General features: G+C 43.5%; 2 protein-coding genes across 2 annotated transcripts in view; one reads left to right on the top strand and one right to left on the bottom strand.

Annotated features, from left to right (window-relative positions):
- Window positions 1-10,393, bottom strand: part of LOC109910360 (cyclin-dependent kinase 17-like) — a 44,254-nt gene extending 33,861 nt beyond the window's left edge. The window contains exon 1 of the mRNA XM_020509539.2: window positions 10,044-10,393. The gene's annotated coding sequence lies outside the window, so the exon portion shown is untranslated. The remainder of the gene's footprint in view (window positions 1-10,043) is intronic.
- A 1,467-nt stretch (window positions 10,394-11,860) lies between these two features.
- On the top strand, window positions 11,861-17,189 carry LOC109910359 (phytanoyl-CoA dioxygenase, peroxisomal). The gene is made up of 9 exons (XM_020509538.2): window positions 11,861-12,056; window positions 12,476-12,528; window positions 13,053-13,163; window positions 13,531-13,699; window positions 14,159-14,240; window positions 14,603-14,784; window positions 14,869-15,018; window positions 15,186-15,317; window positions 15,427-17,189. The coding sequence occupies exons 1-9, from the start codon at window positions 11,940-11,942 to the stop codon at window positions 15,478-15,480; spliced, it is 1,050 nt and encodes a 349-aa protein (XP_020365127.1). The 5' UTR covers window positions 11,861-11,939; the 3' UTR covers window positions 15,481-17,189.
- Window positions 17,190-18,730: the final 1,541 nt, after the last annotated feature.

Below are 18,730 nucleotides of genomic sequence, written 5' to 3'. Positions count from 1 at the left end.
TGTCAGAAATTATGAAAACTGAGTTTAAATGTATTTGGCTAAGGTGTATATAAACTTCCAAAAAGCAGATAGTGTTTTTATCAAAAGCAATCACTTTTGCATGTGAACACACAGAATCCTACTCATTACACCACGTGCTTGACTTCGCTGGCTAACTCATTGATAGTGCTTTATAGTACACCCCTCTGGAGGCAGCTCAGTTCCAAATCAAAAACAATCAACGCTAACCCGGTTAGGCCCGAGGCATTCATAAAATCCCCTCCCTCATCACTCCCCCTCCACACCATGAACCCAAACCTTATCCTACACACACAAACCATCCCCTTAACCAAACGTAGCCTTATCTCAGCTAGCCTACCAAACAACCTCCCCCAAAAACACAGATGAGATAGCAACATAAATAACGGAACACAGCCATTAGAGAAATAACGCTGCCTCCCCTCTGATCTTTTGACCTGCAGCTCAGGGGTGAGATGTCGGGCATATCACTATGACAACCTGGGGATGCCTGACCTCCCAAAACCCACACGAGCCAACCGGCTGAGAGGTAATGACTGCTGATGCCAATAACCATAAACCAGTGCAGCCAGGGGGGCAACCGTTCACAGTGATGTAATGGGATGTGTTAGCACAAAACGCTGCTGCTTGACACCATCACACTGGTTGACTGGAACTGAGCCAGTCACGCCAGCTCGCGCACACACCTCTCAGTGTAAGGAGCTAAAAGGAGTTTCAGCGTGACTGACCCTGGAGGGATGAGCTGAAATAACAGAGCTAACGGGTAATGGACATGTGTGTGAGTGTGTGAGTGAGTGAGTGAGTAAGAGTGTGTGTGTACATTAGAGGCCCTTGCGCAAACAGAGACAGAAATACCTATGTCCCAAATGCTGTAAAATCTCCTTCAGTGTGAGAGTGGAGAGAGGATGCCAAGAGAGTGAGACAGAGCAAGAGAGAAGAGGAGCGATCAGATCCTGTAGAGAAGGAGAGAAGTGGAACAGAAGGAGGGCAGAGACAGAGAGAAAGAGGAGCGATCAGATCCTGTAGAGAAGGAGAGATGTGGAACAGAATCGAGGGCAGAGGGAGAGAAAGGAGATCACAGTGGGGAGATAGGGATAGCGAAGGAGAGAGGGGATGGGTGAAAGGGGGAGGGAGGAGAGGGGCAGTAAGGGGGGTTATTTTTAGGACTGGGTACTGCAGACTCACAGCTGAATACAGTGTATTCTATAGAGGACAGTCATGCCATTATACACAGACAAGCATAAACACCACACAGGCACGTGCTCCTTCCCGCTCTCTCTCTTCACATTTGACATTTTAATTATTTAACCGACGCTCTTATTCAGGGTGACTTACAGTTGGTGCATTCATCTTAAGATACAGTAGCTAGGTGGGACAAACATCTCTCAGTCATAGATTTTTCCTCAATAAAGTAGCTATCAGAAAAGTGAGTCTGTCTGATCAAAAATACAAACAACCCACAGATTAAAGCAGGAAAATAAGTGATCAGAGCCCCATAGTGAGTGGCATGACACACAGACACACACACATGGTTTGAATTGGTTCCCAGACACTACAGTGTCATCTGTGTGCAGCAAGGGGGGGTTGGAAAGGGAGAAAAAGCACTGTGTGTGTGTGGGAGATAAGAGGATAAGCACAGACTAGGCTATACATTATCCCTGTGTCAAATGGAGAGATGAACGGGACAGAGTCCAACAGGACCCAGACCTCACCCCTAAACACATATGCTCACAGCCAGCTACAATCAACCCTTTGGGGTTGCCTAGACCGCTACCCTTTAACCAGCTTTAGCAATGTCTCAGTCTCACATGACGACCCTTTGAGAAGATAAGACTCTGTGCTTCGTTGTCTCCCTCTGTGTGTGCGAGGAGCAGAAGGCCACACCGGTGCGGTTATTGAACCCCCTGTAGTCTGACAGCCAAGTCAATAACTGTCAGCCCATCCATCCTCTCTTCCTGTAGCACCTTCCTCCCACCAGCCCTCTCAGCCTTACAGTTACACATCTTGCTATTTACTTCTTCTTCTCCTTTAAAGCCATACCACACTAACAAGGTCTAACGAGCTGCTTCCGGACGACTCAGGACAGCCAGCCAGAGGAGCACAACAGGGAACGTGCGAGTGTGTCCCAAAACACGGGCTTCCTCTTTGCAAGGAACAGCTGGAATAGTTCACATTCCACAGGACAGAGATAGGAGGGACACATGTCCCACACAAACACACGCAAGACGGATATGAACATTAGCAGTAAAATGCCTAAGTTATCTGGAAGTGTTTTCCAACAACATGAAGAGCAGATCAATTATTTCATCCTTGCATGTTTCAATGCTTTATCACTTCACTGTATTCTTCCCACTGTTATCCTTTCCCTGATCTCCCTTTCCCTATTGATCCTCCCCTTTCTCACGACCTGCCCCAGGCCCCAACTCTAAACCACAAAGCCCTAGAGAACAGGTGTGCCCACCAGGTTCACCTAGAGGTCGCCCCGGAGACACCCAGGCCAGCACAGGTGGTTGTTGCGTCCCACGGTCTCTGTTCTGTTCCCACTGGGCCAGCCAGTGGTGCTTCCTGTCTTTGTCCCGGTCACTCCAGGTGTGACATTCCTCGTCACCTGAGTGAGGGTTAGGAAGTCAGAAAGCTAAACATTCCACCCTCCCGCTCAGGCCTCAACAGTTTCAGCTAGTCTCCTTTTCTCTCCATTATCACCATGTCCTCTGATTTGGCTGTGAAGGCAGAATGGCTAGAAAATGAGACCAGGATAGGAAGTCATTCATGAGTATGGCCTGCCTCTCAGCCATGTTTCCCATTAGCTCACTACCTCCTCCCAATACCACTTTAACCCCACTTGCAGTCAGGACGACCAAGCGTTCACAATGTTAATAATTTATCTGCGCACAAGTGTCATCTTCAACACACACATAGCCTGCCACCCAAGACTAGAGGTAGACCGATTAATCGGAATGGCCGATTAATTAGAGCCGATTTCAAGTTTTCATAACAATCGGAAATCGGTATTTTTGGACACCGATTTGGCAAAACAAAGTTTACAACATTCATTTAACTAGGCAAGTCAGTTAAGAACAAATTCTTATTTTAAATGACGGCCTAGGAATGGTGGGTTAACTGCCTTGTTCAGGGGCAGAACGACAGATTTTTACCTTGTCAGCTCAGGGATTTGTTTATGCAACATTACGGTTACTAGTCCAAGGGGCAGGCTGACTACCTGTTACGCGAGGGCAGCAAGAAGCCAAGGTAAGTTGCTAGTAAGCATTAAACTTATAAAAAACAATCAATCTTCACATAAATCACTAGTTAACTACACATGGTTGATGATATTACTAGTTTATCTAGCTTGTCCTGCGTTGCATATACTCGATGTGGTGCCTGTTAATTTCTTATCGAATCACAGCCTACTTTGCCAAACGGGTGATGATTTAGCACTGTCGTTGCACCAAACCTAACCATAAATATCAATGCCTTTCTTTAAAATCAATACACAAGTATATATTTTTAAACCTGCATATTTAGTTAATATTGCCTGCTAAAATGAATTTCTTACAATTAGGGAAATTGTGTCACTTCTATTGCGTTCAATGCAACAGAGTCAGGGTATATGCAGCAGTTTGGGCCGCCTGGCTCGTTGCGAACTGCATGAAGTCCATTTATTCCTAACAAAGACCGTAATTTATTTGCCAGAATTGTACATAATTATGACATAACATTGAAGGTTGTACAATGTAACAGCAATATTTAGACTTAGGGATGCCACCCTTTAGATAAAATACGGAACGGTTCCGTATTTCACTGAAAGAATAAACGTTTTGTTTTCAAAATGATAGTTTCCGGATTTGACCATATTAATGACCAAAGGCTTGTATTTCTGTGTGTTATGTTATAATTAAGTCCATGTTTTGATATTTGATAGAGCAGTCTGACTAAGCGATGGTAGGCAGCAGCAGGCTCGTACGCATTCATTCAAACAGCACTTTCGTGCATTTTGCCAGCAGCTCTTCGCAATGCTTCAAGCATTAAGCTGTTTATGACTTCAGGCCTATCAACTCCCGAGATTAGGCTGGTGTAACCGATGTGAAATGGCTAATAGCGTTTCAATCGGTGACGTCACTCGCTCTGAGACTTGGAGTAGTTGCCCCCTTGCTCTGCAAGGGCCGCGGTTTTTTGTGGAGCGATGGGTAACGATACTTCGAGGGTGGCTGTTGTCGTTGTGTTCCTGGTTCGAGCCCAGGTAGGGGCGAGGAGAGGGACGGAAGCTATACTGTTACACTGGCAATACTAAAGTGCCTATAAGAACATCCAATAGTCAAAAGGTATATGAAATACTAATGGTATACAGAGAAATAGTCCTATAATTCCTATAATAACTACAACCTAAAACTTCTTATCTGGGTATATTGAAGACTCATGTTAAAAGGAACCACCAGCTTTCATATGTTCTCATGTTCTGAGCAAGGAACTTAAACATGAGCTTTTTTACATGGCACATATTGCACTTGTACTTTCTTCTCCAACACTTTGTTTTTGCATTATTTATACCAAATTGAACATGTTTCATTATTTATTTGAGGCTAAATAGATTTTATTGATGTATTATATTAAGTTAAAATATTGTTGTAATTGTCATTATTACAAAAAATAATTATTACTTTTTTAAAATTATTGTTATTTATTTTAAAATCAGCCGATTAATCGGTATCGGCTTTTTCTGTTCCTTCAATAATCGGTATCGGCGTTGAAAAATCATAAAAATCGGTCGACCTCTACCCAAGACCCTTCAAAAGAGTCCTGAGACAAATTGGCACCAAGATACAACGTCCGACACACACACACACACACACACACACACACAAGTTCAGCTAGAACAGAACAAACCCTTTTTGTGATGTAACTTTAGCTTCGGCTAGATTCAATTTCTTCAGCCTCTTGTCCGTTTGCTAACTAACAACGTTCCCATGACTTCCTACAGCTCCAGAGCCCCACAGTGTCAGCTGAACTAGTGAACCAGAGTCAACAGACTCCGTACTCTGCTGTACCTGTGCTGTCACTGTGTGCTATGCGGGTAGGGATATGAGGGTCTGTACAGCACTGTGAAGGAATGTAAACTACGTGCCTGTCAGAACAGTGTGCCATGCCCCACTATGTGAAGTTACATAACAAGGTAGGGTTTGTCCTGTTATCGTAGCTGAACTCATGTTACTCTGTGTATATAGTGTAGGCTGGTTGAAGATTACGGATCCATGACTATTTCAGCATAGCAGACAGGAAAGACTAACGGGACACCATCACTCTGTATTAGACACAGTCAGTCTGTGCTGTTGTGCGTGTGTCTATTTCAGGGAATTTACCTATGAGTGTGTATAATGAGTACAGTATCTGAAGTGTGTATGTACAGTATGTGGTGTGCTAAGTGTACGAGTGCTACTGTTCGTGTTTGTGTGTGTGTGTGTGTGTGTGTGTGTGTGTGTGTGTGTGTGTGTGTGTGTGTGTGTGTGTGTGTGTGTGAGAATAATCTGTCGGTCTGCTGCTGCTCGGACAATGCCACCCTCTAATCTCCAGATTACAAGCCAATGTCCCAACCCCCACAGGGCAACGCATGATGGGACAGTTTCCTCAGGGGGAGAGAGAGAGAAAAAAAAAGATGGGACAAAGACAGAATGTGTAAGTGCACACACACAGTGCCGGTCTGTGCATGGTACTGGGGTGGTGTTAATCAGACCCTGGGCTCCTTCCAAAAGGGCTGCTCCAGTTCCCACAATGCCCCTCTTCAGACAACGAAAGGGGGGCATTGGGCTCGTCTACAGAAACCCCTCAAACCCCACCACGCCTCCCCCCAAACTCTTTTCAGGGGACAGAAAGTATATCCCTCAGAAGGCGTCCCATTCCCACCAGAACACACACCCACGTACATCAACTCTTGTCCAGAGCCATTCATATAAGATGACAGCCAAACCAGATAACAATAGACTGGTATTGTACTGTTGGCCTACACACACATTGCAGGCTGATATAAATGGCTGATTTCTGTGTATGACCTCAACTCTCTCCATAGAACAGCAGGAAGGAAGCTGTGGCTCTGTCGCCATAGCAAGCCAAGGAAGTGTGCGTGTCTAACACACCTTGAAAGTACAGTCTATTAGTTGGCAGAGCAATACACCAGACACAAACAGCGAAGACCGCTGACACAGTACTAAAATACCATGACTAGTCAGCACATCAAACCACTAATCAACTACACTGAATGTCTTTTACAGTTGAGCCGTCTCCACCACAACTTCCTCAGTTTCACTTTCAAACTATTAATAGAGACACAACGGGATGATCCCCACCATACAAAACACACAAGCCCACCCCTCTTCCACATTCCTTACATGACTGACATAACTTCCATAATCAGCATGTGTGCATACGTGGTCTGTCCCTCCGCCTCCCCTCGCTAGTTGTGCTGATTCAGTCACCCATGTTCTAAAGCAGGCCTGGGAAAAAGGGCTGGTCAACAGTTGTCTCTCACACACACACACACACACACTAGGTAGGTGGAGATAGCCAATAAGTCATTAGGTTTTAGGCATGCCCCCCCCCCATCAAATGATCTCCTTTACACTTGAATGGTGTATTGTCAATACTTAAGTCATGTTTATTGTTTATACTGCACATGACTATGACATTGGGAAAATAGCAATGATGGAATACACAGAGGTGTTACTTCTAACTTACAGAATGCTGTTCTCTGGTTCGTTCTATAGCTGTCTGAACATTCCTTTACCTCAGTTCTAAGACTCTTTAATATGTCTGTGTGGGAGTGAGGCCCACGCAGGCTGCAATAATTACACTCATTATCAAGCCTACAATTAGACTGTCCTGAAAAAAAAATACATAATTGCTACGTGACCCAAAATACACCCAATGACAAAGCACCATGTCCCGAAGACACATGGCATCAGATAAAGGGGGTCTTCATCAGCATCCACTCCTCCTCCTCCTGCTCTTCTCTGTCCTCCCTCTCTTGAATCAGGAACTGAGGGAAAGCATCTGATTGCCCCTAATGACTATCTGATGTCACATTCCACACGTCCAGGCAAACAGTTTAACCCTTGGCTGACCAGACTGAGGGGAGAGGCAGAGGGCTGTGTGAGGTGGCCTGCCTTCCCGATCCATCTCTTCCTCCACACATAATCCTACTAGTAGGAATAGGGACGTGCACGCCTCACAGGCACAGACACACACACATGAACATTCACACAAGGACTAAAGAGGAAGAAATTCATGGAAAATATATGTATATCTTGCTCTCTCGCCCACACACACATATAAACACACACTTGTTCATGCCTCAGTACGGTGTTAGCTATGTCTTCAGTGCTAGCTACAGTTCTGGCTGTGGGGCACGGTGTGTGCTGTAACTCTTGTCCCTAATCAATGAGCTTTCTCAAGACACAGTTACATAACACATGATTAAGGCCTGATATGATAGTGCGTGAGTGAGTGAGTGAGTGAGAGAGCGATACCTCATAAATTGGGATGGATAGAAATAGAGAAAGCGCCTGGTTCTGTTGTCAATGGCAACAGTGTGTTCTAACCTAGGATGATCTTCTGTAAGCCTGTCAGTGAGATATCCCCCCTCCCATAGCAGACAGGAACTTTATGAGCATACTGCAAATATGTGCACTGCCACTGTGGGCCTTTCTCTGTTAATTGTGATTCAGCCTGGATTCAAACCAGGGACTGTAGTGCCACCTCTTGCTCTGAGATGCAGTACCTTAGACTGCTGCGCCACTCGGGAGCCCAATTCCTTTAAATTATTCGTACTTTTACTTTGAATACTTATGTATATTTAAAACCAAATAGTTTCAGACTTTTAATCTAGTAGTATTTTACTAGGTGACTCACTTTTACTTGAGTCATTTTCTATTAAGGTATCTTTACTTTTACTCAAGTATGACAATTGAGTACTTTTTCCATCACTGCTGGACCATCTCCTCTCGTCTCTTCTCCCTCAGACTTGGTCTGCTGATTTGCATGTGAAGGCAGACAGACCTATGGATTGAACATTTGTCGGACAGACAGGGAGACACTGTGGGTATAGTAGGCAGAGGGTCCCGTGAAAAGAAGACTCACAGAGGAACCTTCCCAAAGACAGAGGGAGAGAGAGGATGGTACCGCCTTAGAGTCTGGTGTCAAAGGAGGAGAGAGGGGAGTTGACACACACAAACAGAGAGAGAGAAACAAGAGAGACAAAGGAGAGACAAAAAGAGAGACATTTAAAAAAAACAGAGCGAAAGAGAGAGGGGGCTGGCAAAAGACTGTACAGCACGATATTCTTAGCAACTGCCATGAATATTCGACATGATCATATCTAATCAGACCTGAGAGGATGAGTGTGAGCCCTTTTATGAGTCATGACAGAGGAACTTCATGGAGCACCAGTACACCATCACGTCTGAATATAATCTGATTCTGTCTCTGTTATCCTTCCATGCACTTCACCTCCCAGCACTGAGACTGATCAATATCACGGCTATCTCGGCATGCTGTTATCAGCAGGGTTACACTGTAGCACTCTAGAGAGAGAGTTAGTTGGGACAGAAAACTGAGGGTTTGGGTAAGTATAATTAGCCTGTCCTGAGGGATTGGTTTCACACAGCTAGAACAACCTGCCTACATACCCCTGATCTAGGTCATTCTGGCTGCAGGGAACTGCTAGGTCTAACCTGAGTGCATGTACACATACTTCTGGCCAAGAACTAACTGACAACTACTAAGATTTGGGGGGTAGATAGAGGGGAGGGTGCATGTTTCAGCCCAGGGACATGTTGGCTCCAGACGCACAGTTAAGGGATGTTCCAGACAGACATGTATGCTACACCACCACTGGAAAAACACCACAGGGGTCAGAGGTCAAACGACACTGCTCCAATGAGACAAGCACCGGAGGACGAGTGTCATCATAATCACACACACACCTGTCAAAGTGTGGGTCTGCTGATAGGATAGGAAAGAGGGACATTTGGACAGAATATGTTACCTCAATTCTTCTCTATGTTGGCCTCTACCAACTACACTAACAAGGTATGATATTAAATGGGGGATGTATCCTATGCCAGTCTGCTTGCCTGGTATCTTTGTGGTTTCAGAGAGAAATCTGACTCTGAACTGATCCATTTCCACCATGATATCGTTTCCCTGAGAGGCAGTCACAGCCAATGGGTGCTACACTGAGATTATACTGTGCCAGGTATTACTGTGGTCTAAGGAACCAATTCCTCATCATCGCTATTACACACTTACCCTAGTTCAGACATCTGTACGCTGTGAATTGTAGCTTATTGGCCTAACAACCTTACATTCATTGTTAACATTGTACACAGTAGCCAATCAGTTTCATATATGCACATTTGACAAACTTACAATGTGCGACACCTGTTATGGACCGCAAGGCCTATAATACATTTTTATTTTAACGGTTCAGATAGGCTACAGCAAAACATAAAATCGGCAAAAAACAAACGAAGCCAGTGTAACACTGAAAGTATTCTTTGTGTATAAAATGTGATGACATGCATCTAACTGGCATGGGTCAAGGCATTGACTATTTACACAATTTATACTATACTCAGCACTTTCAATATAACCTACTGTATGTAACGTTACAAGTTTCAGCTTTTCCTGGGTTATAGCCTAAAAGGTGTTGGCAACATGGTGTTGAAAATCAAATGGTGCGTAGCCTATAGGCTGAAAGCAAATAGACAACAATGGCCCATTGTAACCACTCACTAAGGTATTTAAGCAACACATATAATTGTGTTAATACAACTCATATTAGTAGGTGTCCTGTAGCTAGTCCTATTTTGACAAGCGAGCAAAATAGTTGGTCAACTCAACCAGACCCTTGTGGCGACGCAACATTGCCCACTGGCAACATTGTTTCTAGTCCTTTCAAAGCGACATTGTTGTAGCCATTCTGATGGATAGTGTGCTTGTAAACCTACATGAAGCCACAACATTTGGCTACTTACCAGAAACGATGTACTTTGTTTCGATCTGACTTCCACACCTCGATAGGCGCTTCCTCGGAGGCCGGATGCCTGTTTTTCCACCCACCCGTAAAAAACAGTTCGTCTACGTCTTGCTTTTCTCTTGCTCACATTATTCCGTACAGAATGTTCTCACATGAACACCGTCTTCAAAATTCAAATGATAAACATTACAGACCAGATTCCGAAAGCTCACTTCTATGACGAGCAGGGAGTTTATGGGGAGTGAGAACGGATTGTGTCTGTGGATGAACCGGTAGGGGAGCAAGCTTTGGCTGCCCGCATTCTGACGCCTATGCTGCTGCTGACATGGAGAGAGAGGGGGGAAATAAACTGAATGCGATTGGTGGCCGCCTCCCAGCATCACCAATATGGCCCTTCCTTCATTCAATGAGTAGTTTTGTAGCGCCTCCTGCAGAAGGCCTACGACCTAGATAAATCATAGCCTACATTCCCTGATAACTAGGCCTATTAATCAGTGGTGCAAATTACTTACTAAAAATAATTTAAAGTATTACTTAAGTAGTTTTTTGGGGGTATCTGTGCTTTACTTTACTATTTATATTTTTGGCAACTTTTACTTCACTTACATTCCTAAAGAAAATAATGCACATTTTACTCCATACATTTTCCCTGATACCCAAATCTATTCGTTATATTTTGAATGCTTAGCATGACAGTCAAATTGTCTGTTTTCACGCACTTATCAAGAGAACATCACTGGTCATCCTTATTGCCTCATCTGGCGGACTCACTAAACACACATGCTTCCTTTGTACATTATGTCTGAGTGTTGGTGTGCCCTTGGCTATCCATAAATTCAAAATACAAGAAAATTGTGCCATCTGGTTTGCTTAAGATAAGTCATTTGAAATGATTTCTACTTTTACTTTTGACACAAAATACTCGATCTACTTAAACTAAGGGAATTCATTCTCATTTTGAGTCTGTGTCTGTTGATCTCTGTCCCCTAATAGTTTATTCAGTTATAAGGCTATATCTGTTGATCTCTGTCCCCTAATAGTTTATTCAGTTATAAGGCTATATCTGGTGATCTCTGTCCCCTAATAGTTTATTCAGTTATAAGGCTATATCTGTTGATCTCTGTCCCCTAATAGTTTATTCAGTTATAAGGCTATATCTGGTGATCTCTGTCCCCTAATAGTTTATTCAGTTATAAGGCTATATCTGGTGATCTCTGTCCCCTAATAGTTTATTCAGTTATAAGGCTATATCTGGTGATCTCTGTCCCCTAATAGTTTATTCAGTTATAAGGCTATATCTGTTGCATGTTTTGTACATTTGTCACAAAGATGCTCTGTTTTATTTTATTCTCTCATGTCTTGTGGGCTTATGCGGATGGTTGCCATCTGACGGGATTGAGGAGTGGTATTTATTGTTTTGTGTCTAAATATTTGTTTGCTTGTTTGTTGTTGTTGTTGTTCACTATGACTGAAATGAGCTCTGAGGTCAGGTTGAAATGAGGGAAAGCTTCCATTCAATTAATAGTGTGTGTGTGTGTGCGTGCGTGTGAGTGTGTTTGGTTTCACTATCCTTGTGGGGACCAAAAGGGTTAGGGTTACAATTAGGGTTAGCATTAGGGTTATGGGTTAGGTTTAGGGGGTTTGCGGGTTAAGGTAAGGGTAAGGGTTGTGGGTTAGGTTTAGGGTGACGGTTAGGTGTAAGGGAAAATAGAATATTGAATGGGACCAAATTGTTTTTACCCCACAAGAATAGTCAAACAAAAGTGCATGTGTGTGCGTGTGCGTGTGCGTGTGCGCGCGCGTGTGTCAATGTCACTCTCCCTTGTGGACTTCGACCTAGTTGGAGAGTAGCTGACAGCAGCAGCATACTGTAGCTCTACATAATAGTGGGCATATGACTGTCTGCGCATCGAAGGGAATACAGAATAAAACATATTCTTGCAAAATGTCTCGAGCGGCAGACAGACTGAAAGTGGTCGTGAATCATCTAGATCGACCATCTTCTTTTGTTGTATCCTTTTCAAGTGTTTTACTGTAAATGTCGTGTGTTTCTCCACGGCTGCGCGGTGATGAGATTTCTGACCGACTTTCAGGGACTGCGCGTCGGTACAGCTTCGCAGGACAGGCCGGGGCATGAGTAAATTATCCGGCCTTTTCAGAGCGAACTGAACATTGGGAGTGGAACTATGACATTGCAAAATGTATTTATTTTCTGTAAATGTGTTTATTTATCCATATAAGACTACACTATCTTATAGGCTATGTATGCGTAAACGGCGCACCGTGTAACTATTAGGCTATAGGTATTCACAATTTAATTTATTCTTATAATTAACGGTATGACATATTTTGCATAAATGTGTAATAGCTACAAATAACTATTTTGTTATAAGACATCATTCATGTATGGCCTTAATTCATTGCATAAAGCAAGCATCTACCTCTGGCCAAAACGTTACCTACTATCAACCACAAGCACTGAGGTAAGTGACACATCAATCTCCTATTTGGGCTGTTTTTGACTTTGTCAATGGCCTTATATCAGGACAGTCTAAAAGTACAGGTACTGACCCTTGCCCTACTTACTGTGCACATTACACAATGCTGATATCCTCTCAGTAGTTCATTCAACTTTGAGTTACCGTCACTCTGTATCTTAACACATTGTAACATAGGCACAGAGTCTAATAAGTGTTTATCACACTGTCAGGCACAGAGTCTAATAAGTGTTTATCACACTGTCAGGCACAGAGTCTAATAAGTGTTTATCACACTGTCAGGCACAGAGTTTAATAAGTGTTTATCACACTGTCAGGCACAGAGTCTAATAAGTGTTTATCACACTGTCAGGCACAGAGTCTAATAAGTGTTTATCACACTGTCAGGCACAGAGTCTAATAAGTGTTTATCACACTGTCAGGCACAGAGTCTAATAAGTGTTTATCACACTGTCAGGCACAGAGTCTAATAAGCGTTTATCACACTGTTATTCACTTGCTGTATCCAGGTATTCCTTTGACAATGATCTGCTGAGCACTGAGCAGAGAATCTCCTATGAGGAGGATGGCTTCCTCCTTATCAAGGGCCTGGTGTCTGGGGAGGACATTGACAGATTCAGGTAAGACCACAACACCATGAGCGAGACAACAGAAAGGTCTCAGATGTTACTGAAAGGATAACACTTGATAAACAAAAAACAGGCGTCTAACGTAAGAATGTGCAACGATGAATGTACAAAAGAGACCACAGAAGAGAAGAATGCCTGAAGATCACTTGACTTGAATGTCTCCACCAGCGCTTCAATATGTCCCCTGTCTTTGACCCCACATGCAGCATGGTTCACCAGTAGAATGGCAGAACACTGCTCCTCTGTACCAGAGACACATGGCTTTAACAGCTGGGCTTAATTAGTGATGCTACACTGAACAAGGACTGTTTGTGTGTGTGTGTGTGTGTGTGTGTGTGTGTGTGTGTGTGTGTGGCAGGGTGGCGTTTGAGCGGATATGCCGCCGGGAGGTGCAGGTCCCGGGGCTGGTGGTGATGAGGGACGTGTCCATCGCCAAGTCAGAGTTCGTCCCTAACCAGAAGGCCATCTCCAAGCTGCAGGACTTCCAGGAAGAGCCTGAGTTATTCCGCTACTGTAACCTGCCTCAGGTACACACTGCATGGACACACACACACACGGACCCACGCAGGTGGACTGCATCAAGATCTCATAGTTTCCCATCGAAATTCGACGTCTTTTGGATGAACATCTATTTTTGCTAGAGCGTTGGGAACTGCCGTAACGCAGTGGTCTGGGCAGAGCGCTTCGTCTCCGAGCATCACGAGTTCCTGCCAGGAAATCGTTTTTATTTCATTTTTTTGGTGAGCGCTTAGGAAGGCATAGATATCCACGTTCTCAGGACCTTTTCAAACGTCCGAAATCAAAGTCTATTTCTAGTGATCAGGCTGACACGGACGCATTCATGCACACACACACGCACACACTCTCACGCGCACACGCACTCACGCTCAGAACACACACGTTCTTCTTACAGTCTTTCTTTCCTTTTTTTCTTATTTTTTCCCACATCTAGTTTTTATTATTTCACTTGTCTTTGTCTTTCTCAGATCCTGAATTATGTGGAGTGTTTCACTGGTCCCAACATCATGGCCATGCACACCATGCTGATCAACAAGCCCCCAGACACAGGTACAGAACAGTGTGACCCATATCTAACCTCTAACCCCTGACCCTCAACCTCTAACATTGACCCTTATCCAAAAAGACACACATAGACACACCTTCTAGAGCAGGGGTGGGCAATTCCAGTCCTCGAGGGCCCGACTGGTGTCACAGTTCTGACCCAGCTAACACACCTGACTCCAATCACCTAATCATGATCTTCAGTTTAGAATGCATTTTGATGAATCAGCTGTGTTTGCTAGGGATGGAGAAAGTGTGACACCAATCAGGGCCTCGAGGACTGGAGTTGCCCACCCCTGTTCTAGAGAGTGAAAACAGAGAGCCTGTCCATGTAATGTATGTTTATTTGTGTGTGTGATCTATCTTAGGTAATAAGACATCTCGCCACCCCATGCACCAGGACCTGCATTATTTTCCATTCCGTCCGGCGGACCGTATTGTCTGTTCCTGGACCGCCATGGAGAAGATTCACCGCCAGAACGGCTGTCTGGTGGTCCTTCCTGGTTCTCACCACGGCACCCTCAAAGAACACGACTACCCAGAGTGGGAGGTGAAACACACACACCTGCATCCTCAACAAGCACGACTACCCCCACTAGATCTTGTGACATCACTTCCCTTTTCTTTTCCTCAGGGTGGGGTCAATAAGATGTACCACGGTGTCCGTGACCACGACCCCAATCATCCCAGGGTGCACCTGGAGATGGACAAAGGAGACACAGTGTTCTTCCACCCTCTATTGATCCATGGATCTGGAATGAACCAGACGCAGGGCTTCCGCAAGGTATCACACTCAACACTGAAAAACACTCTGGAAGCCATAGATACCTAACCATTCTAGGATCCCGAAATCATGGAAGTGTGTGTGTGTATGTATGTGTGTGTGTGTGTGTGTGTGTGTGTGTGTGTGTGTGTGTGTGTGTGTGTGTGTGTGTGTGTGTGTGTGTGTAGGCCATCTCCTGCCACTATGCCAGTGCTGACTGCTATTACATTGACGTGAGGGGAACCACCCAGGAGAACATAGGCCAGGAGGTGAAAGAGATCGCAGCAAGGAAATACGCTGTTAATGACGTCACATTTGAGGTACATCACATCTCTGCAGGACTGATACAATATACATCAAACACATTGTTAATAAACTGTGGGTAACAGTGTGTTGTGTGTAACACTGTCTGTTTTGTGTGTGGTATAGGATACCTGGGCTGTAAGGGGCCGTCTGGTGCAAGGGGATAGGACCAATCTGTGAGAGAGCCCACCCACCACAGTGTGACGGTCACTCACCACTGACAACCTGCCAATCAAAGGAGATTGAAAAAGTTGGCTAATCCACCAGCCAATAAGCTGAGACTCATTGACGGGAGTAATTTATTCGTTGGACAAGAGTGAGTGTCCAAGAGTCCAGTCAGGGCTGTTTGCCAGATGTGTTTAACATATTTGATTTGATTTTGATTTGATTCTATTTGGATCTCTTTTAGTCCCCATTTGGACTAATCTTCCAAGAGTCCTTAAATATTAAAATACAATTTATAATACAAACACATTTTCACATATAACACACTATTACAAACAGACATAATATACTAACATAATGACCCAATAAATACTCAATCTAAAAAATATTGATTCTTCATCTACTATAGTCCCACATTTCTATGTATTATATTTAAATCATTTTAAAATAATGTTTAAATTTATATATTGAAAGGTTTCTGGTTTGCTCAGTTAATTTATTCAATTTCTTTATTGCTCTAAATCAAAATTATATTTTGTGGTTGACAATCTATTCCTAGTATTTACTGAATGTCTGTCTCTTACCAACTGAATACCGTTGTGAATAGAACTTGGCCATTTTAAATGATGTATATTATAAAATAACATGCTTAAGCAATAACATGCTTAAAAATAAGCATATTTTTTTCAATTACCTTGTCGATTGATGAACAACCAAGAACATTGCGCATGACTGCAACAGAAGAACCATATCTCCACCTTAAAACAATTATTGCTGCTTTGTTCTGTGCAATCTGCAGCCTCCTAACTTCACTTGATGATGCTTTTCCCCAGACCACAGAACAGTAGTTCACCTGACTCTCAGTTAATGCTTGTGTTTTTTGCTGAATAATTTTTCCTGGTAAATATTTAGGTATCCTTCTGATTATGCATGCTGTTTTAATATATTTTTTTACATAGATTAGTTATTTGAGACGACCATGATAAGCAGTTGTTTAGCTGCACTCCCAATAGTTTGGTTTCTGCCACTTCTTCAATTTGTACTCCTCCCATACTTAATTGTACCCCATGCTGTTTTGGCCTTTTCCTAGTGGAACAGACCAGCATAACTTTGGTTTTCTTGGTGTTCAAAACAAGTTTTTTTTGGCAAACCTACTCCCTGATATTCCCCAAATCTCCTTGTAAAGCTTGCTGTATAAATTGTAGTATCATCTGCAAATATAGTAGCTTGAGTTTCAGCTAAGGCATAGGGAAGGTCGTTGGTATATATTAAATAAAGAAGTGGGCCAAGGCAGCTGCCCTGCGGTATTCCACAGTTTAACACATGAGGGGAAGAAAATGAACCATTGATATAGGTGGACTGTTTCCTGTCAGTTAGATATGACTGTATATTATATCAATATATATATTAAATTAAAGGGATGTTAATTGCACAGTTAAGCATTGATTGAAGTGATCATCTTCTGCCTGACAATAAAGCACTTATTGTGTGGTGGACTGGAGTGAGAGGAGCAGAGGTAGAATGTGTGAGAGAGAGAGAGAGCGTGATAGACTAGGAGAAAGAGAGTGTGTACGAGAGGTGAGTGGATGAAGGTGAATAGGAGGCTATTTCTGTTATGAATATGAGCATGTCTTAGTACACTTTGGAATCCAGGTACTCAGGGTGTCGCTTTGTAGACCAGTCCACCATGAAATACCAGTAACCTTGATGCCTTAATAGTAACAGAATCCTAGGTGTAACAATCAAATCTAGGCTGCTTTTAAAGAGTTTGTAATGGGTACTTTGTTTGTAAATTAGTTTATGTGATTTCCTTTCATTATTGTCGATGTAACTGACAATAAACGGGACTCAGAATCAATTGCTTTATTCTCTTTATCATCTGTTCCTTAGAGTTCTAGTGAGGATGGTGAGATTCTAATGAGGAGGGTGAGATACTCTCTTGGTTTCCTCACTCCTTTGTGCCACATCCCAGACACAGACACACACACACACAAACACACACACCACCTCGGAGACCATTCTTGATCCCCTAAATCTGACGTGTTTAACCTAAACCTTCCCCCTCGACCCAATATGCTTTCCAGACACACTCCCAGCCAGCTCCTCCTCCCAGCCCCAGGCCTCATGAATATTCAGCAGCTAAAGCTCTGTGAAATCTCCATCACCGTGGAGATACGTACAATCCCAGTGTCCCGCCTTGTTCCAGATCCAGTGTTGGGGGGAGGTAGAGTTCTTAGAATGGTGTGGGGGAGGGGGGGATCAGGGATAGGGGGATGAGACAATAAGGACAATTTAAAGACAGAGAAAGAGCACTACAATTAAGATGAATAGTATCCAACTCCAATTTCCATATACAGCACCAGTCTGGATACCTGGCAAGTGATATGTAAATCCTATGTGTGAAGGAAGGAGAGTTCCTGTGTGTGAGGAAGTGTTTGTCCTGTGTTTTCAAATGGAGGCTGAGATGTTTCCTGACTTGGGCTGATGCCTCTCCTGTGGAACCAAAGAAAACACCTGAGGGCTGCGCGTGTGCGTGTGTGTGTGTGTGTGTGTGTGTGCCGTGCCACGCGCGTCTGTGTGTCATGGAAAGGAGAACAACCATTCCATTCAGAGTAAAGCCCTTAAGTCTACCAGTTAATCAGACATACACTATACATGAAATCCTACCAACCCTACACATGTAATTCAGTGTCAAAATCGAGACCCACAAACCTGATACTCATGATCACACACGCACACACACAGGTCTCTTAGCCACTCATTCACTCAGAAAAACAAAAGCCAAGGACAGACTCCTCTGCTCAGTTTCCTACTTCAGTCTTAACATAGCCTTCTCTGCTTGATTTTTCCAAAACATAGACACCTGCATCTGTTAATGTAAATGCATAAACAGTCCTCAAGGTGGCGTCCTTGGGTTACTGCATTATAGTAAACCGCATGATGTCTTTTGCAGTATTTGTGGAGGTGGTCTGGCTGTTTGTCATAATTGTGGCTACATAGATACTGAAGGTAGATTCATTTTAGAGGAAAGAAGAAAAAAGCTGAACTTCACCTTGAAGCTTGAATGTGAAACAGTAAAAGTTATTCAGCTCTCAGGGCCCTCAGATCCTCAAAAGGTTATACAGCTGCACCATTGAGAGCATCTTGACTGGCTGCATCACCACTTGCCCATATGGAAAAGAAATAGAATCATTTAACGAGATTCTTATATGTTCTAGTCAGTAATACACAATCAAGACGCATAGAATATTCTTGTAATATCTGA

This window comes from Oncorhynchus kisutch, linkage group LG19 (genome assembly GCF_002021735.2).
Source record: "Oncorhynchus kisutch isolate 150728-3 linkage group LG19, Okis_V2, whole genome shotgun sequence".
Lineage (NCBI taxonomy): Eukaryota > Metazoa > Chordata > Actinopteri > Salmoniformes > Salmonidae > Oncorhynchus > Oncorhynchus kisutch.
The sequence above is the reverse complement of the archived record's forward strand: the minus strand, read 5'-3'. Positions and strand labels throughout refer to the sequence as shown.